The sequence below is a fragment of the Cokeromyces recurvatus genome (assembly GCF_025118155.1).
Source record: "Cokeromyces recurvatus strain NRRL 2243 chromosome Unknown BX663scaffold_44, whole genome shotgun sequence".
Lineage (NCBI taxonomy): Eukaryota > Fungi > Mucoromycota > Mucoromycetes > Mucorales > Mucoraceae > Cokeromyces > Cokeromyces recurvatus.
The window spans coordinates 101,524-120,078 of record NW_026251430.1 but is presented as its reverse complement, the minus strand read 5'-3'; the positions used below and the strand labels follow the sequence as shown (position 1 = coordinate 120,078).

The following is an 18,555-nucleotide window of genomic DNA, read 5'->3' as shown; positions in this document are numbered from 1 at the left end:
TATTATTAGTATTAGTATTAGTATTAGGGGATATCTTTGGATGAGAAACATGTCGTTTTATAGAATTTGGTTCATTTGATCGACGGCCATGGAATGTCACAATTTTTGTTTGATCTTCTTCACGAGTCTGACGTTTATTTTCACGAGGCTATAAATGTAAAAATTTAAATTTAAAAATAAAATAGACTCTTTTTTTTTTTTGTTATATTACCTCGAGTCCTTTTCCTCTATTAAGTAGTTTCCAATCATACTCGCTATTATCAGTGTCATTTAGACGACGAAGAACTTTATTAAATAATTCTCTTAAAAAATCATAATCAGGTGTTTCTTCAAATCCTAATTTGCGGACATATTGTAAATATATGCCGAATTCCTCTAAATAATATACAGATATAAATTAAAAATTAGCTATAAAATTTGTGTTATAAACTTTACCGGGATATGCATCACATAAGTCCTTGATTGATGTTGTTTGTTTTTTCTCTCCAATTTTTTCATATTTTTGTTTATTCGTAGCAGCCTTTAATCCTTGCCAAGGCAATGAGCCTCTTAAGAAATACATGAAAACATGACCTAAAGACTCTAAATCATCTCGTCTTGATTGTTCTAAGAGAGGAGTAGAAAATTGATTATTTTAAAATCGGAGTTGGGAGTTGGGAGAGGGAGAGGGAGCTTAGAAATACATAATATTTATTTATATATTCATGTATTTGATCTGTAACTATTCCCCTATCATCATACTTCACTCACACTCTCTATATTAAATATGTTTCACCAATTCATATAAAAATAGAGTCTTACCTCTTCCTAAATGAGTATTTATACTCATGTATCTTGCTGTTCCTGACAAACTTTTGCGTTCACGATAAGGTATATGTTGTTTTGTTTTAGGATCACGATATAATTTAGCCATGCCATAATCAATTAAATAAACTGTATCAGCATATTTTGTGCCTGGACGACCAATTAAAAAATTATCCGGTTTAATATCTCTATAAATCAAATTTCTTTCATGAACACTTTCAACTCTAGTAATCTATTATTAACGAGTATTAATTTTTTTTTCTTTTTCTTTTCTTTTCTTTTTTTTTTTACAATAAGAATTATACCATTTGCTTTGCCAACATAGCCACTGTCTTTATTGAGAATTTTCTTCTACAAAGGACAAATAAATCTTCTAAACTCGGTCCGAGTAAATCAATGACAAGAATATTGTGCAATCCTTCTTGTCCAAAATAATATGCACTCGGAACACCGGCTAATATTTCCGATAAAAGATATTGTATGATTATTATCATGATTAGCTTTATAATATGTATATTCTACTACATTACGTAAACCAGCTAACACTTTATAAGTTCTATATTCATCTCTTAGTTGCGGTGCGTCAGATTTTCTAGGTTCAAATTTAATTGCCACAGATCGATTGTTTAGTAAGTTAAGTCCTAATAAATATATAAATATATGTATTTAATTTATTTCTTTTGTTTTAAATATACGTATGTACATATACACACAATACACACACACACACACACACACATGTATACATACATACATATATATATATATATATGTATATATATGTATATGTATATGTATATGTACATATATTCGTATATCTGTGTATGACTAACCTTCATAAAGTACACCAAAACTCCCTTCTCCGAGTTTCTTTCCAACTTTGTAATGAACCCCGACAATGTGAGTAGATGATGATTGAATTGAATTAGACATGAGGGTGTTGTTTTTATGCATTGATGAATGATGATGTATAATTATTCAAAAGAGCAAAGAAGAAAAAAAATGATTGCTTTTTTTTCTTCTTCTTCTTCAATTCTAATATGAAAATAAGAAAGAGTTGCTTGTATGAAATACAGATTAAAGAAAAAAAAGGGTAAAAAAAAAAAAAAGAAAGAAAGAAAGAAAGAAAGAAAAAAGAAAGAGGGGAGAGAATAAAATATAAAAGAAAAAGGGGAAACAGACCGAGTTAGAGAAAGAGAGAGAAAAGAGAAAGGGGGAGGAGAAAAAAGAAGGGGAAAGCCAGAAGGATAAATGATTATATTTATATATAAACAGAAACTCTCAGAAGTAGCAACAGCAGCAGCAGCAGTAGTAGTAGCAGTAGCAGTAGTAGCAGCAGTAGTAGTAGCAGTAGTAGTAGTAGTAGTAGTAGTAGCAGCGGCAGCAGAGAAATACAAATCAATATTGGTTCGCTTACATGAATGAATTAAATCATTTATGATGGCCCTAAAAGAGGAAATTATAAATAGCGGAGAAGTAATTGTATTTCTAAAATAGGTTAAAAAGAAAAAAAAAGAACGTGTATTATAATTTTTGCACTTCAAATTCAGACAATGTTAGTAGTTTTCTGTACGAATCAAAATTAATTTTCAGGCGTTTAGCTTACCTTTTTTGAAAAAAAAGTAAAAACGGAAATCAGACAAAAGGAGAAATTAAAGTGAGATGCAACTGTAGACTAACAAGTCATCTATTTTTTTTTTTTTTTTACCTCCTGCCTACATAGATGTTACTTGCGAACAACTTTAAGAAGGTTTAGCTAACGTATTATAAAAAAAAATCTATCTTTTGGTGTTGATTTAATTGTACAATGGGAAACCAATTTACGACTGCGCTGAGCAAATTTAAGGATTTTTTTTTCTTCGATTTAGGGGTGGATTCTTAAAAACAGTCAGCTTCTTAAGCATTCGTACCATTATAGCACTACACAATATAAGAGTGGGGCTCAAAACTCATGTTTTAATCATATCTAAATCAAACCTTAGGAGCCAAAGAAAAAACAAAAGGATCTGAGATTTCTTTGTCTCTATAAACTGACAAGTTCATATCTGTATTCAGCCAGTCTAAGAGAAACACAAATAAGTAGATAGTCTGCGCTTGGATTATATAACTAATAAGCATGACATCTTTAGTGATTAATCTTGTGATGTGATCTTCAATATATCATATTTTAATCCTATTGCATTGGATGTCGAATAGATAATTATGTACTGAATGAACTAATTATAAACCTGATAGATAAGAGATGTTAGAATGCTCTGACTGATAAAATAGATGAATTAACTTTGTATGATGCATTATTAAGATAACAATTTTCTGAACGAGGGCCTGTATGTAGTATCATGAAATTAATACTAATATACCATTTCTTATAGAACTTAATAGTCACCAAAAATCACGCCTATTTAAATCAATAGATTTGTAAATGTCGTCTTTCTCTTAAGTCGTATGTATGTTATCTTCATGCGTACGGCTATTTACCCGGACGTCGAAACTGTTATACAGCAGAAAAAAAACAACAGATATATGAAAAACAACAAGCAGAAGAAGCAGCAAAAGCAGCTGATGATTTGTATAAGAAATCTAAACAAAGAAGAGGTAATGTAAACTGACTGTTAATAAGAAAACAGAAAAACTCAAACTGTTACAAGGTATCAAACGCAAGGATACGTTTGAAGAAAAACAGAGGAAACAAGCTGCGAAAAGGGGTACGCAATGCAAAACCAGCGGCACAAGGCACAACATGTAAATCTTGCAGTGTAAGCGGACACTCGTCGGCGAAGAGCAAGTTATGCATCAATCATAATCTTAGTCTACAAGAGCTTATTGAACAAAACATGGGTGCACTTTATGAAAGGTATATAGTTTCTTTACCGCTCAAATTGTTCGTATCAGCATCATATGAGGATGTGTTTGATAGTATCATACTTGAAAAAATTAAGAAACTATCTGTATTCCTTTGGAAAGTTATTTTTAGGGCGCAACTTTTTGTAAATTATTACATCCTAAAATACCCAGACAGCTTGTCAAATGACTTCTTCCAGCAAAATTTTTGGTGTTCTGTGTGTCGACTTGTAAATAAGAACATGACAATTGATGATTTTAAACAAAAATACTCTTCGGGCATTCCTTGTCTTGGAGAAACATGGAATGAACTCAACGATCTTGAAGGCGTTAGTATGATAGTGGACAAGGAAGGTCTGTCCAACTATGGGCAAGTTTTGTCTACAGCATGTGAAATTGTTGCAATATGTTACAATAATTTCTACGTTGAAAATTTCGAAACTATTATTTCAAACTATTTATATACATGGTCCTTGTTGCGTTTCCTGTAAGTGAAAATTTGAAATACGGCTATTTTTACGGTAAAAAATTGATATTAACTCTTGATACCGAAGACTTACGAATGCCCGTGATAAAATACATTATATACAACCATATGTTGAATGTAGTGTTTTTCTAACGAGTCAGCGACTATGATGTTTACCAACATTTCCAGTTCTTTGAACGATCAAACCCAAGACCGCATCCGTGCTTTTCTAAACCCGCTAATTGTCGAGATCAGGAATCGACTGCCGTCACTTCCTGTGACCAAAGAAACGCTGAATAACGCCCCATTCAATATTATACCAATGCTTAGACACATTTTAGAAAAGTATCAATCAATAATTGCAGAGAAGCAGCAACTAACGCCTGCACCACACTCACCAGTTACTCCACAACAACAGCTTGCTTCAGAAGCATGTATCGAAATTAATAGTGCATACAAGTTCTGCAAATAATGGAAAGAAACCGGAGGTACAATATTACCAGGTTACAGGTTTGTAACTGAGATCAAAAAGAAAAGGGAATAATGCAAAGCTTACAGAAGAGCATTCGTTTTTTCTCGACAACTACATGGAAAAATACACCCAGTTTGCATCTGGAAACTTCAGGAAGAAGCTGCTTGGGAGAAAAATTGACTTTGATAAAGTTCAAGCGCAGCTATCTTTTTTTTTTTTTTTTTTTTTTTTTTTCTGTACAGAGCAAAGTAAGCGAGATTTTTTAGCATCATGGAAACCCGAATCTTCAGCATCTCTTTTTGTTTCTCGTTTTCGAATTAGGCTAATAAAGATTTGGTTTATTAGGGGTTAATTTTATTGTACTCACATTGCTATTTCTCTTTTTTTTAAAAAAAAAAAAATTACGGCAACGCGAAACATTTCGATCTTATCCCAAAAAAATAAAGTGGCCTTCAATGGACTGCTTACTTCATAAGCTCTCTCAACCTATGAGCTTAACTACTCTACGGTGTAAAAATAGAGATGACAAGGTTACTAGTATTGTTTGTAAACTTTCACAAACTAGGGTAGACCCAAGACTTACGCCATTGAAGGCTCCCCACAGATCCTTATACCTTACAATCTTACAAGAAAATTGCGATGAAAAGAAAAAAAAAATTGAACGGTCCTGACCTTTATTCAAATATGTATTTTTTTTTTTTTCTTTTTCATATGGAGTTTCAAAAAAAAAAAAAAAAAAAAAAAAAAAAAAAAAAAGTACCTGAAAAATAATTTGAACACAAAAAAAAAACCTAAACACTAAAATCTCTTTTTTTTTACTTTACTTTTAATACATAAGAATAGAATGAATAACACTTCATTTAATGACTGTAACGCGTAAAAAAAGAAAGAAAGAAAGAAAGAAAAAGAGAAAAATATAGATTTTATTTGCTAAACATTTTTATATTTTTATACATTTAGTTGTTGCAAATTCTAACAATCAAAATTTAATCAAGGCATGTCATTTTATGTTACTAATATATACACATATATATATTTATTAACTTCAGCAATGTTATATATGCATTTAGGGATATACATTTATTAAAAGTGGTCATGTTGTATTCTCTGAAGAAAGACTTCGAATAGAAAACCATCTACTCATTAGCAATGGTAATTTATTTATTTTAAGAATAATGTGAGTCTAAAAGACTTACATTCTGAATTAGCTATAATAAATTTTCGAGAATGGAGAGAAAATTTCGAATTAATAAGAACAGATATACATCCGTCTGATATACCCAAAGAATTTACAGATTTAATTGCAATGCTATCGCACGAAAGGTTTATATTTAACTAACGTTTATCATGAATACTATTTATTTACAACCATTTATGTGGTTGAATATTATATATATAGTGATGAGTCTCTTAATGATCTTGCTCACCGATTAAATGATCTGCTATCACCATTCGAAAAAAATAAAGAAGGTAAACGCATATATGTACTTGTTTGACAAATAGATCTAACTTTTTTAAACAATACATATTTAGCATCCATTCCGTTCTATAATGCTATTAAACAAGTAATCAAAGTCACTGCATATCAAGAAAGATATGGATTAGCAGACGTGGTTTTATTGTTAACTGGAACACCTCCTCTAGTACCTGAAGTAAAGTATTTCGATGATAACCATAAGAATAATAATAAGCTAAAATATAAACTTATCATTAGCGATTATGCTTCTTTCGATGGCAAGCTTATGATACAACCATATTTCCAGCAGACATAATAAAAGCAGCACAAAAAAGAAGAGAGCGTCGTAAATTGGTAATATTGACAAAGCCTATTATGTTGAACAAAAACAACTCATTACATCTTCATTCTAGTTTTCAAGTATTTTTACCAATGCCTTTCAAAGTTTAACTGCAGCTCAAAGAATTGAATTATTGTTTAATGAATCAGGAAATTTCTTTATTGAATCTACAAAGAAGGATTTAAAGGAGGTAAATAAAAAAAAATAAAGTAGAAGTAGTAGAAGATAATAAAATAGAATTCATAACTTTACATTTTTATTCAGAATAATTTTAATGGATATTATGCTACAACGTTAAATCAAAATACAAAAGTCAATGAAACTACTCAAGCTCAATTATTTGCACCGTTTAAACCTGGGGAATGCGTAACAGTAGCTCCTCCCGCTAAAACTCCACGTAAACGTATTTGTTCAAGCTTTGATACCCTGTTTTATATTGGATTAAACGATTCTTTTGATTTGCGACAACGGTTTTTAAATGAATTATCTCCTGAGGCTAAAAGAAAACGAGGAATAAAGAATTATAGGTCTTTAAAAGGAATGATTGACTTGAAAAGGATTTGGCTAGAAAGTATTACAACATCTGTAAATCGCCACCATTGTAGAGATAATAGTTATAATTCGCGTACAAACAGCAATAAACAGTTACGTTTATTAAAAATGAAGTTACTTCAATTTCATGAGGATGTTCGACCTGCTTATTATGGTACCTGGACAAAAGCTATTAATCATTATGAAAATTCTATTGTGACAGGAAGAAGACCATTTGCAAAAGATAAGTCATTATTAAATTATGATTATGACAGTGAAGCAGAATGGGATATCGATATTGATCCTTCAGACGATATTTACATATTAAGTCCTGATGAAGATAACACTGTAAAGTTTTCTGATAGTACTGATGAAGATGACGAAAATGTGAATACTGAAGACAAAGGCAAAGACAAAAATGTTGATATAGTAAATGTAAAATGCATGTGTAGTATCTAAGAGAGATGTTTTTATATATTAAAAAAAATGATTCTTTACTAGGAAGATGAAGAAGAGACTAATCAATGGCTTGTACCAGAAGGATATCTGTCTGAAGATGAAGGAATATATGTTCGAAAGAGACGAGCACGACCTTGTCGACCTATTGAGAGTCGTCCAGCAAAATGGCCAATGTCTAGAAATAAAGTAATGTAGATGCATTCACCAAAATTTTTTGTATAAACAAAATTTTAAAAACATCCTTTTTCTTGTATATAGCATTTTCCTATGAAGCCATTTATTCTTGGCCCTTCATTTGAGTTACCTGGTGAACCAGAGAATCATCCTTTATCTGACTTTAAGCTGCACATACTTGTTAATAACGATAGTATAGGATATGCTCCATTTGGCACATTTTCTGATAAAGACATTATTGACCAAACTGATGGAGCTGAAAAGGAAATATTGAATAGTACATCATTAGCTATATGCTTTGAACCATCTGATAAAGTAAAGCCACCTTTATATCAAAGAGAAGTAGATAAGATTATGAATTCAGATAAAAAGGAATTAATTGATGTAAGTGATTTTACATATCTTTAACGGGGAAAAAAAATTAAAAAATGTTAATACAGGTTATTATGGAGAATAAAACTAAAACAATGATGGGATTAGTAGGCATATTGAAATCTAGAGAAAAATTTAGTGAATATACTACAGCACAATTACAAGCCATGATTCACGACTTGGCTACGCAAGAAATAAGAGGCACAAATAAGGTTTTGTATATATTATAATAAGCTTTTCTTATTTTATTTTATTTTTTGTTTAACCTCCCTTCTTTTACATACAGGAATATAATTGGTATCTTCGAGCTACATCTTAAATCTAAGCAATTTGCCTCTCTCTCTCTCTCTCTTTACCTTTTTTTTTTTCCTTCTCCCTTTATTGTTATTATTATATAATAAAGAGCTTAAATTGGTATTTATTTATTTAAGAGTTATTAATAACAAATCTTCAAGTGTTTGAAAACCTTATTTACGTTATTAAAGTAAGTTAATAATAAGACTCAATACAATTCCATGATAATAATACAGACCGGTATTCATTTTATTTTATTTTTGAGACGTTCCAATAATGAATTATTAAACTCTATTGTCTGGGTGTCTCGCTTTATTATGATGGTTATTTTATGGACGAAGAATACTGTTAACAAAGACTTTTATTATGTGTTTTCAAATGCCGTGCTACTTGATCTGGCCTTGAAAAGGCTTTTCCACATGGCTCCACTGTACATTTAAAGGGCCTTTCACCTGTGTGTACTCTCATCTATATACATATATAAACAAATAAATATATAGAAGTATATAAAAAGATAGTAAAATTAATACTAAATGACACAACTGAATCTGTTTTTTTTTTCTTTTTTTTTTTTTTTTTACATGTTTCGTCAAGTTACTACTCTCTGCAAAGCGTTTAGTACATTGTTGGAATTTACAAGCAAATGGCTTCTCTCCTGTATGTATTCGTTTATGAATTGTAAGCGCTGCAGATACTGAAAAATCCTTTGAACACATGTCACACTTATAGGGTCTCTCACCAGTATGTGTTCTCATATGTTGAATAACTATATTAGATTCAGAGAATCTTTTAAGACAAGTTTGACACTGGAATGGTTTTGCCCCTGTATGGGTTTGAATATGACGCATTAATTTTTGTCTTTGACTAAATGCTCTCCCTTTACGTTCACAGGCAATCCATTCACATCGATATTCACTTTTACCAGATCCAACATGCACCTCTGATAAATGAACTGTTAATGTCTCATAAGCATCGAATTGTTCATCACAATTTAGCCAACGACAGACATGAAACGTAATTGTTGTACTGCTTTTTAAATGCTGATTAGTTATATGATCAAGTAATATATTACTTGTAATATTTGAACCACTAAAACGCTCAGTACAAGATTCCCAATAACATGAATAATTCACTTCATTCTTATTACTAATAGGGAAAGTCTTTAGGTGTTGATTCAATAGATGAGGTATAAGATTTTCAATTGTATCAAAATTAGCAGAACAATTAGACCATTTGCAACGAACATCTTCTTTGTCCTTTCTTGTCGTTAACTTTTTATTGACATGTAATGACTGTATCTGTTCATGGTTTTGTTCTACGTCTTCAAATCGTTTACGTTTAATTGAAGGTAAAATGACATTATTGTCTATAGTTGAAGATAATCTTGCATCATGATCTTTATTGGTAATAACTGGACAACATTCATTACAACAATCATCCACAGCAGCAATAGCAATAGTCTGATTTGTAGGTTGTGGAGGAGGCAATAAAGGCTGAGGTGTTGGTAATACAGTAGTCATTTTGTTATCAAAGGGTATATTGTTATTAGCAGTGATGCTAATGTCATGGTTAGTTAAATTATTATTATGTGTTGTAAGAGTAGAAATAGTTGAAGTAATGTTATAAGAAGATATAGGTAATATAGAAGGCTTTTGAAAGAAATTTAATCTCGATAATGAAGTTATTGTTTGTGAAGGATTTGCTAAAAAATACAATAGACGACTATGATGATGATGGTTCGTAGTACTTTTATCAGTCGTTGTAATTAACGATGGATTATTTATGAAATGGTAATGATTACCATGATGCTGAATAGTGTTGATAGAAGGAAGCTGATCTTTATTGTTATTATTTGAATGTGCCATGTTTTAAGAATTCATTATATATTTGTAATTAAAAGAAGAAAGAAAGAGAAAAAAGAGAAAAAAAAGAAATCTGGACGAAAATTGAAAGTGTAATTTATCCAATTAAATCACATATTTTTTTTTTTTTTTAGCGAATGGAAATATATTTTATTGTATTCAAGGATAAAGAAAATGTTATTCTTCGTTATTGTTTACATAAAAACTTGATAATGCATGTATTTATCCCGAATAAAAATCCCAACATATTTAAATATAACGCGTATATCTGTAATTAATAATAATAATAATAATAATAATAAAATAAGTAGAAAATTAAGCTTTTTTTTTTTTTTTTTTGCTCAGTTATTATTATGATCTGTCAAAGTTATGGTCCAATAAAATTTGAATTTACGTTATTATAGATCATATAAGACAAGTAAATTGCTCTATTCAAATTGATATCACTCTCTTTTCGGTATTATTATTATTATTTTGAAAATTGAAAAAAAAAAAAAAAAAAAAAAAAAAAAAAGGAGAATTCTTCATTATTATTCTAATGTTTATTTCGTTAAAGTTTGGTGAAGTAGTATATCATCTTAAAATTAGAATGGAATTTTTTAACTTTATTTTTTTTTTTTTTTTATATAATAGTTAAACGTTTACAAAAAAAGATTTCATTAGAATATGATTTCCATCCATGTCCAAAGTGCAATCACTGTGCTTCAGTACGATTAATACGTTCCGAGAAACGATTCATTTTATTCAATAAGTGTATTTACAATGTAATGCGTGTTAGATATGAATGTTCAAGATGTAATTGGCGCAACCAAGAATTACCTAATTATTCTAATAATGAAATATAATATAATCCAACGAAAAAAGAATTGATTTATAATTATTGCAATATACCCAAATATGTGTTACAGAATAATAAACTTTTTCCAATAACTCGTAGATATAAAAAAAGAAAATATGTACTTATTTATATACACATGTATACACATATACTTTTATTTGTTTTGAGGATTGTGAAAATTGGTGATGACTAAAAATGCTTATCAAATTATTTTAACTGATAAATCTAAATAAAATCTATTATCAAGTATCTGAAAAAAAAACAATTAACAGTTTTATTGAATATGATTGGATTATATAGCTTATTAATAATTATAAATTCTGAGTTTTATTATAATTATTATAATTATTATTATTTTAAATTTTTTGGCAATGAACATGTAGCGACGAAATAAATGCGCAATATTGCCCGAGCCAATTATAGAGGGGAAATAAGAATAAAAACCTTCCTAAAGGACAAGAAGGAAAAAGAAAAGAGCAGTATTTTTGGAATTAAGAGAAAATATAAGGAGGATAAAGCGAAAAAAATGAAAAGAAACAATTTAAATACAAACCAGACCAAAGTGATCAGAAAGACACACACTATTACTTGGACAGCCGATTCAGCAGCTTGAGACCAGGATCGACAGAATCAAGAGGAAATTCATCATGGAAGCAGTAATCAAGTTCATGTAGAATTGTACAAAGAATAGGCCATAAAGTATACCAGCTCGTACAATCAGAAGGACGACGAGGTTTATGTAGTGGAAGCAAGTTGAAGAGGAACGAGATGGGATCTTCGACTGAAGTAGGCATGTAGAGATGATGATGTACATCCTTTAGGTTTACCACCAGGTAACCCAGCCAAGTCTCCATCGGAGCACCCGGCTACGTTCTGAGGCAGTCATTGGTAAGCAAAGGATGGGATCCAATTCAAGAGTAGGGCGTGAAGAAGACAATAGGATGGAGTTAGTGTCTTGACGAAGGGTTTGAAATTGATCATCTCGAAACTTAGCACGAAAAGTGTAGAATTGTTTTCGACCGAGCGTTGAGATGATTGTTGAGCATAGGTGTTTCCACATTGTAGTGTGAGCCAATTTATACCAGTGAGAATGACTATTTGGGATCTGAACATTAGGCAAAAGATGGACAAGAAGAGTATCTGCTGGTAATTGAGAAGTTCGAAAGAGGCATTGCGCTTGGAGGACTGCAATATGGGTCTTCATGGATGGGTAGTTTATTAATACAGTTTTTTTTTTACTTCAAATTCAAATGATGTTAGTATTCTTTTTTGGACAAATCAAAATTAATTTTCAGATGTTTGGCTTTTGGAAGAATAAGAAATGAAATTGAGATTTATGTTTAGACTTTTTTACCTGTAATGATCTTAAGGCCCTTTTTCTTTCCGTCATTCATAAATATCTATGAATAACGTGAAAATCTGACATCTGTAATATTAAATTCGAAATTCATTTGGAATTATCGTTTCAAAGTAGTCAGCACTCCTTCATTTTACTAATTTATGCCTGCTAGTCGAGGTATTAACAACTGCGAACTCCGACCAATGTTGAATCCTCAACAGGTTGAAGAACTTGGCACAATCTTGAAAAAGAGGTACCGTCAAGCCAATTGCTGCAGAAAATGCAATAAAACAACAGTCTTTCACAAAAAAGGACACGATCCACAAAACCCATCCTAACCAGCTTACAAATGCTCGGAATGTAACCATACCATTAGTGCATATACTCTTTACCAACATTTACGCACCACCGCAGACGTCACCACTGAAGACGAACTCCCATTGACCATTTTAACACTTACCACATTCGAAACGCAGACAAGCGAAAATGACACGAACCAATTAGTATTACAACTTCAACTTTCTGTGGAGCTACTCACAAACGAATTGATCAGGGCCCGTGCAGAAATTGAACAACTCAAGACCCAACTACAAGCCCAGAATATTGCTGGTACTCAAACCCAACAATCTTCCAATGATGATCTCACCTTGAAATCAACTGACGACTTCACTCAGTACAACGATCAGCCAGCCCAACCTGGACGAACAATTGACACCAGTCTTCCTTGGCATAAAATCCAAAGAATAAACCAACTTACTCACTCTTTACATGCCGCCCAATAAACCAAGAAAAGTAACCAAAAAAAAAACAAGCTGCTGCCGCTCGTTTTTTCCAAAAACCTTCTTCCAGCCAAGGTTTCAATTATGTATATATATTCCAATCAAGGCAAGAATCCCAGTAGGAAAACTGCGAACAATTCTCAGACGTTTGGGAATTTTAAATGGACAACTCTTAGACATACACTATCCTGCTAGGAACCTCGCTACCATCTTAGTCCACAATGACTATTCCTCTGAACTTAAATCTACGCTTAAACAACGTGGTGTAACCGTAGATGAAGAATTTGACCCCTTCAATGGTAAAACTCTCATGGACTCTAAATACAACAATCACTCGGAATACCAACGTGACCAAATCGCTTCCTTTGTTCACAAACGCAGACTGATAACTGCATTGCAGCACATACGCGAACCTGTCAAGTTTGCGGTTGCCCGATACTTCTTCCAACAGCAATGGATTTCCAAAGCAGTTTTTGACCAAACAATGGCCTCAAGATCCTCACTACTTGATGATGTTTTTCTTATGGAAAATTTAATAATAATAAAATTTAATAATAATAATTCAATTTTAAACGTAATTTTAAATACTCCTTACTCTTTTCTGCAATATATAAATAATTTTCTATCATTTTGTGACAGAATTCTTTTGTTATTACTGCTTTTTCCTTTTAGAAAGATAATTTTATTTAAGAAGAGGAAGGGTGACTATATCAGGCCTGAAATTAATTTCACATACGTATATACATTCTAGAGCTCAAAATAGTTTCTTTTGAATGATACAATCCTATTGTTTTAGAAAGTAATAGCTGGAATACAATTAATAAGTGTGTTATGAATATTTGAAGAAACAGCTACTAGTATTTAAAAGATGCGTTATTAATAATACTAACTATTTGATCTTCTCTTTAGTATTGTTATTTTTTTTTAAAAAAAAAGGGGGGAGGAAATATTAACTTTTCTTTTCGATTCGTAACATGACAATACTTTGATGCATGTATTATATTTATTAGTAAAAAGCGTATAATTATTATTACGAGACATATGTCTGTCTATGAAATTATTGACACAAGTATGTACATATGTGTATTTAATAAAAGCGTCTTTGACAATTACTTATGTAATAAGAAGGAGTATTATTATTATTTTAATTAAATGAAGTTATTTTCCATTTATTAAGAAGGGATTTACTCATACTACTTTTGTTCATTATTCAAAGGACTAACTATTAGTATTGATAGTAGTATGTTGTCTTGGATTTGTTACAATGTTAAATATAATATCGTACTAATAATTTATGTTTTAATGGTCCCGATCCGTGCTTAATTTCTTGTTTCTTATAGAATTCAAAATAGGAATTCTAACGCTTTTTATTATTAATAAAGTGTTAGTGAAAGTAACTTGTTTTTTTCTATAAAGAGATATCAGATAATTATTCTAGGACATTTTTAGTGTGATTCTTAATATATATAATTAATGATAAAGAATTTCTTTTTGTGCTGCCTTGTTTAAAATAACAATGCATTCCTTAGTTTTATTACTAATAAATCTTTCCAAAAAAAAAAAAAAAAAAGTATTTTAACATAAAGTATCGTTAATCATATAACTGTTATTGATTAGATGCTTAGGAGTAAAGTAAAAAGAATAAAAAAAAAAGCTGTCCTAATAAAGAATATTGAAAGCAGCCTATTTTAAATGTTTCAAATTTATATAAGTGGTACATTCCAATCTCGGTAGTTCCAAATCTTTTAGAATGTTCATTGAAATTGCTATGTATATGTATTATGTCTTGGAAAAAAAAATTCTTTTTTATTGAGTAGGTATTAAAGAAATGATACCATATCATAAAACTAGTAAAATAAATCTTTTTTTTTATGAAGAAAGAACACTTCCAGAAGATTTAGAAGGAACAACAGATAATCTTTTACGTCCATGAGTAGTTTTACCCTTGTCTGGTTTAGAAACAGGTGTTTCAGGAACACCCAATTCCACGGCATGTTGAATAGCAAGATTTAAACGCTATGATAAAATAATAATAATAATAATGAGATTCGGATAACCAATTATTTTTTTTTTTTTTAAGTATATTTGTCTTATATTACCGTGGCTAATCTATATTCAAAATCATATCCAGAATGTGTTAAAGTAGATTCCCAAAGTGCTCTAGCTCTCTTATATTCTTCAGTTCCCCAACAAATATTCCCAGATTCCCTGATATATTTATGCCATTAAATGTCTATACATATATATATATATATATATATATCTTGAAAACTTACCAATAAGCAAATGGAATAAGCCATTTTGTATTTTTAAATTTATCCTTATTATCAATAATCCAATTAATATGAATAACACCTTCGTTGAATCGTTGAAGCGCATTTAATAAACCACATTTCATCAAAAGAAGTACACCACGCTGATCATAATAATCAGGTGCACTTGAGATAGGTGCAAGTTCAATAGTACGAATATCATATTCAAGTTTTTCGCGTTCATAAATCCTATCTAACGTTTCATCAACGAGTTCTAAACATGTTTCTAATATAGGTACAGTCATGCAAGGGAATGCGTTCCAGGTATATAGTATCTCAAGAGCAGGTAAACTAAAGTCTAAATCCTGATAGCCACTGATCTCAAAGAAGGCAATACGATTAGCGATAAATTGTTCAGGTTCTGATTTTCTTCGTTTATCAATCAAGCCGGGTGCTTCAGCAAAGGCTAAGATGGCCTCAGTTCTATTACCAAGCATCTCCATACAGGCACCATAAAAGAACTTGAGGAATGCTGGTGAATTGTATTTGGGTTGTAATTCAAGAGCCCGGACGGCGGCACTAGCCCAATCAAGACTCATGGCAGAATTAAAGGCTATCTCAAATGTCGCAAGATTTCCTAAGGTCGTCTCTGCCCAGTCACCTTGACTCACTTCATAGGTATAAACAAATGATTGTGTCGAAAGAGGCAAGTTACGAGCTAGACGTGAAACACGACCGGCAAAGAATAAGAAAAAGGCAGAGTTTGGATAATTCTGTTGTGCATCAAGAAGACATTCAATAGCTGGCTGTATAAGCTCTCGTGTCAATACTTGAGGCGCATATGAGGTGAGGATTACATAATAAGAAAGAAGCCTAATATGTATATAATAAACTTAGTTTTTCTTTTTTTTCTTTTTTTTTTTGTAGTTTTTCAAAATATATATTTACATTAATGATGCGAGCGGTGAACGGATACGTTTTCCTTCCAAGCAAACCTTTAACAAAGCAAACCCAAGATGTTTATCTGCTGTCCATCCAAAAGCTGATACAATTTTTAAAATTTTAGGAGGCAAAGAGGACAATAGTAAATGTACAGATCCAATACTTTACTCGAAGAAAAAAGAAAAAAAGGGAGAGAAGGTGGAGATGTTTGAGTAACTCTTGTGAAATCAAAATTTTATTATTCTATGTACATACCCAAATTGTATTGCAGAGACTGTATTTTTATCCATATATTTGTTAAAATTTTGTCCCATACGCTTATATTCTTGCCATACAAGACTATAACTGCTATATGCTATTCTCAATTTATATCCATTAATAACACCATATATATATATATATATATATGCATATTTGATCCATTTTACCTCTACGTAAATTCAAACCTGCTTTGAGGTATCCAACCATAGTTTCCATTGAGAGATATATAATTGCCATCAATAAACTACACTCGGCTTTGACAACATGGGCTCTAAGTGCACCATTAGACATAAATTGTTGATCTTGAAGCTCATATTTATTTAATGGACGTGTGTTAGTTGGAAGGTGTGTGGTATTGGATCCTACTAAGTTAGTAATAAAATGAGAAACTGTATCTTTTAAAGGCTTTTTAGCAAAGGATGCTTCAATCTGTGCAGATGCAAATAAATAAGTCTCTGTTAATTGTGATAAAGCAGAATCAATATCCTTGGGATTATATGATGTAATAGCTTTAATAAATGCCATTGATCCAAGACCTAAAGAATACAAAGGATCACTAATAAAAAAATAAAAAAAAAGGTGGTTCTTTAATATCAAAAATTATTATAATTTTTTACTTTACTCTTTGCCTCTTCTTTCAAAAAGTGCTTTTGCTTGAGAAAAATTGTTATCAAAAAACATATTAATGCCCTTTAGCATTTCTTCATCTAAAAGGAATATATATATATATTTAATATGTATACATATATATATATATATATATATATTGCAACTTACCAAACCTTTCTTGAGCTCTAGGTGGTAATACATTAGGCTTTACTAAATCAAAATTAATACGAGATATAGAAATATCATGATTTGTAGATGGGTTGATTTTCTTTGTAGCTGCGTCCGTTGTAGTAGTAGTAGTAGTAGTAGTAGTAGTAGTAGTAGTAGTAGTAGTAGTAGTAGTAGTAGTCATTTCATTATCTGTACTTAATGATTTTTGAAATATTTCATATTCCAAGAACTCTTCTGCCGTCATCAACTCATTATGGCTTTCTTCTGGACTCATATCAATTGATTTACGAATTTGCTCGAAATGACTAGTAATTTTAACGTCTGCAGCAGTTGGATGAGGTGAACTAGGTTCACTGACGGCCTTGATATCTTGTTCATTATTTGTTGTTGTTGTTGTTGAGGGAAATTCATCATCATTATTATCGGCAGCCTTTTTCTGAGTCGGGGATTCTTGACCAGTAATAATAAATAATGGGCTGTTATTTTTACTATCTTCAGGAATTGTATCAAGAACTTCTTGGTTACTTTCTTTTCCCTCAGGAAAGAGAAGAGGTTCTTGCTTGGCCGGAATATTTACAATTGCAGTATCTTGAAGGGCAGTTATGATATTAGACAAATTATGAGCGGCTTCATCGGAAGAACTTTTAATATCATTGATTGCATCACAAAATTCTTCTTCTTCCTGTTGTTGTTCACCTATAACTTTCATCACTGGCTCCATATCTTTTTCAACCAACTCAACATTTGTATGGCTTGGCTCTTCTTTTTTATCTGAACCTGGCTTGCTCATTATGGGTGATGAAGGTTGAGATGATATTGACTCGGTAAAAATTTGCGTATTATTTGTTTCGGTCATGTTTTAAGAAAAAATAAATAAATAATCTTAATAGATGAGGGTGGGGAGGGGGAAGGGAAAGGAGTAAGATGAAAAAGAAGTAATGTAAAATATAAAGACTATGTATATATTATATGTCAATAAAAAAAAAAGTGAATAAATAAAATAAACAGTAGAGTTTAAAGGAAGAATAAGTAACTTTTTTTTTTTATGTACAAATTATTGGGACATTTTAATTATACTGTAACACCTACTTATGTTCTACAAAGTTTTTTTTTTTTTTTTATATGGTTATAAATTTTTGGTTTATTTATAAAATTTTATGTATGACGATAATAGTTGAAAACTGACGCATAAATAAATAATATACTCAGAGGCACGAAGAAGTTTTATATACATATTAAATAATTAGGGTCTCAATAAATGAGTAAATAAATAATAAAAACTTTTTTAGTGTA

The 18,555-nt window shown here is 30.9% G+C and overlaps 10 protein-coding genes across 10 annotated transcripts; 5 read left to right on the top strand and 5 right to left on the bottom strand.

Moving 5' to 3' along the window:
• Positions 1–202: 202 nt before the first annotated feature.
• Positions 203–1,737, bottom strand: BX663DRAFT_443721 (kinase-like domain-containing protein; the record flags this gene model as incomplete). Its single annotated transcript, XM_051523582.1, has 6 exons — positions 203–375; positions 436–606; positions 802–1,036; positions 1,110–1,258; positions 1,335–1,445; positions 1,638–1,737. The coding sequence occupies 6 exons, from the start codon at positions 1,735–1,737 to the stop codon at positions 203–205; spliced, it is 939 nt and encodes a 312-aa protein (XP_051378147.1).
• Positions 1,738–3,523: 1,786 nt separating this feature from the next.
• Positions 3,524–4,386, top strand: BX663DRAFT_268768 (uncharacterized protein). Its single transcript, XM_051521941.1, has one exon. The coding sequence runs from the start codon at positions 3,639–3,641 to the stop codon at positions 4,134–4,136; it is 498 nt and encodes a 165-aa protein (XP_051378146.1). The 5' UTR covers positions 3,524–3,638; the 3' UTR covers positions 4,137–4,386.
• On the top strand, positions 3,966–4,785 carry BX663DRAFT_582577 (uncharacterized protein). Its single transcript, XM_051532205.1, has 2 exons — positions 3,966–4,136; positions 4,200–4,785. The coding sequence occupies exon 2, from the start codon at positions 4,278–4,280 to the stop codon at positions 4,581–4,583; it is 306 nt and encodes a 101-aa protein (XP_051378145.1). The 5' UTR covers positions 3,966–4,136; positions 4,200–4,277; the 3' UTR covers positions 4,584–4,785.
• Positions 4,786–5,390: 605 nt separating this feature from the next.
• On the top strand, positions 5,391–8,293 carry BX663DRAFT_525885 (chromatin assembly factor 1 subunit A-domain-containing protein). The gene is made up of 13 exons (XM_051529839.1): positions 5,391–5,452; positions 5,544–5,578; positions 5,654–5,735; positions 5,792–5,906; positions 5,983–6,053; positions 6,117–6,235; positions 6,298–6,393; positions 6,453–6,569; positions 6,644–7,345; positions 7,412–7,555; positions 7,628–7,927; positions 7,984–8,127; positions 8,202–8,293. The coding sequence occupies exons 1-13, from the start codon at positions 5,428–5,430 to the stop codon at positions 8,232–8,234; spliced, it is 1,983 nt and encodes a 660-aa protein (XP_051378144.1). The 5' UTR covers positions 5,391–5,427; the 3' UTR covers positions 8,235–8,293.
• On the bottom strand, positions 8,294–10,119 carry BX663DRAFT_525880 (uncharacterized protein). The gene is made up of 2 exons (XM_051529838.1): positions 8,791–10,119; positions 8,294–8,677 (listed from the first exon to the last, which is right to left on the bottom strand). Exons 1-2 carry the CDS (start codon positions 10,072–10,074, stop codon positions 8,558–8,560), a joined length of 1,404 nt encoding a protein of 467 aa, XP_051378143.1. The 5' UTR covers positions 10,075–10,119; the 3' UTR covers positions 8,294–8,557.
• A 449-nt stretch (positions 10,120–10,568) lies between these two features.
• Positions 10,569–11,113, top strand: BX663DRAFT_525879 (uncharacterized protein). Its single transcript, XM_051529837.1, has 2 exons — positions 10,569–10,631; positions 10,705–11,113. The coding sequence occupies exons 1-2, from the start codon at positions 10,610–10,612 to the stop codon at positions 10,914–10,916; spliced, it is 234 nt and encodes a 77-aa protein (XP_051378142.1). The 5' UTR covers positions 10,569–10,609; the 3' UTR covers positions 10,917–11,113.
• Positions 11,114–12,311: 1,198 nt separating this feature from the next.
• On the bottom strand, positions 12,312–12,872 carry BX663DRAFT_268620 (uncharacterized protein). The gene is made up of 2 exons (XM_051521940.1): positions 12,787–12,872; positions 12,312–12,703 (listed from the first exon to the last, which is right to left on the bottom strand). Exon 2 carries the CDS (start codon positions 12,644–12,646, stop codon positions 12,395–12,397), a length of 252 nt encoding a protein of 83 aa, XP_051378141.1. The 5' UTR covers positions 12,647–12,703; positions 12,787–12,872; the 3' UTR covers positions 12,312–12,394.
• BX663DRAFT_268604 (uncharacterized protein) lies at positions 12,832–13,600 on the top strand (the record flags this gene model as incomplete). The annotated part of the gene is made up of 1 exon (XM_051521939.1): positions 12,832–13,600. A coding segment is annotated over exon 1 (584 nt), but the record flags the coding sequence as incomplete, so codon positions are not given.
• A 1,206-nt stretch (positions 13,601–14,806) lies between these two features.
• Positions 14,807–17,402, bottom strand: BX663DRAFT_525871 (uncharacterized protein). Its single transcript, XM_051529836.1, has 8 exons — positions 17,260–17,402; positions 17,105–17,189; positions 16,650–17,038; positions 16,477–16,576; positions 16,228–16,383; positions 15,304–16,152; positions 15,127–15,235; positions 14,807–15,043 (listed from the first exon to the last, which is right to left on the bottom strand). The coding sequence occupies exons 2-8, from the start codon at positions 17,179–17,181 to the stop codon at positions 14,897–14,899; spliced, it is 1,827 nt and encodes a 608-aa protein (XP_051378139.1). The 5' UTR covers positions 17,182–17,189; positions 17,260–17,402; the 3' UTR covers positions 14,807–14,896.
• Positions 17,048–18,377, bottom strand: BX663DRAFT_268557 (uncharacterized protein). Its single transcript, XM_051521938.1, has 3 exons — positions 17,521–18,377; positions 17,260–17,350; positions 17,048–17,189 (listed from the first exon to the last, which is right to left on the bottom strand). The coding sequence occupies exons 1-2, from the start codon at positions 18,116–18,118 to the stop codon at positions 17,334–17,336; spliced, it is 615 nt and encodes a 204-aa protein (XP_051378138.1). The 5' UTR covers positions 18,119–18,377; the 3' UTR covers positions 17,048–17,189; positions 17,260–17,333.
• Positions 18,378–18,555: the final 178 nt, after the last annotated feature.

Coding starts and splice junctions, on each gene's coding strand:
- BX663DRAFT_268768 (XM_051521941.1), top strand. CDS start 3,639: ATGGGTGCACTTTATGAAAGGTATATAGTTTCTTTACCGCTCAAATTG.
- BX663DRAFT_582577 (XM_051532205.1), top strand. CDS start 4,278: ATGATGTTTACCAACATTTCCAGTTCTTTGAACGATCAAACCCAAGAC.
- BX663DRAFT_525885 (XM_051529839.1), top strand. CDS start 5,428: ATGAATAACACTTCATTTAATGACT. Junction 6,394..6,452: donor GAAGAGAGCGTCGTAAATTG/GTAATATTGACA, acceptor TCTTCATTCTAG/TTTTCAAGTATTTTTACCAA. Junction 6,570..6,643: donor CAAAGAAGGATTTAAAGGAG/GTAAATAAAAAA, acceptor ATTTTTATTCAG/AATAATTTTAATGGATATTA.
- BX663DRAFT_525880 (XM_051529838.1), bottom strand. CDS start 10,074: ATGGCACATTCAAATAATAACAATAAAGATCAGCTTCCTTCTATCAAC. Junction 8,678..8,790: donor GTAGTAACTTGACGAAACAT/GTAAAAAAAAAA, acceptor ATATGTATATAG/ATGAGAGTACACACAGGTGA.
- BX663DRAFT_525879 (XM_051529837.1), top strand. CDS start 10,610: ATGTTTATTTCGTTAAAGTTTG. Junction 10,632..10,704: donor GTTTATTTCGTTAAAGTTTG/GTGAAGTAGTAT, acceptor TTTATATAATAG/TTAAACGTTTACAAAAAAAG.
- BX663DRAFT_268620 (XM_051521940.1), bottom strand. CDS start 12,646: ATGTTGGTAAAGAGTATATGCACTAATGGTATGGTTACATTCCGAGCA.
- BX663DRAFT_525871 (XM_051529836.1), bottom strand. CDS start 17,181: ATGCTAAAGGGCATTAATATGTTTTTTGATAACAATTTTTCTCAAGCA. Junction 16,577..16,649: donor AGGTTTGAATTTACGTAGAG/GTAAAATGGATC, acceptor AATTGAGAATAG/CATATAGCAGTTATAGTCTT. Junction 15,236..15,303: donor CTTATTCCATTTGCTTATTG/GTAAGTTTTCAA, acceptor TAAATATATCAG/GGAATCTGGGAATATTTGTT.
- BX663DRAFT_268557 (XM_051521938.1), bottom strand. CDS start 18,118: ATGACCGAAACAAATAATACGCAAATTTTTACCGAGTCAATATCATCT.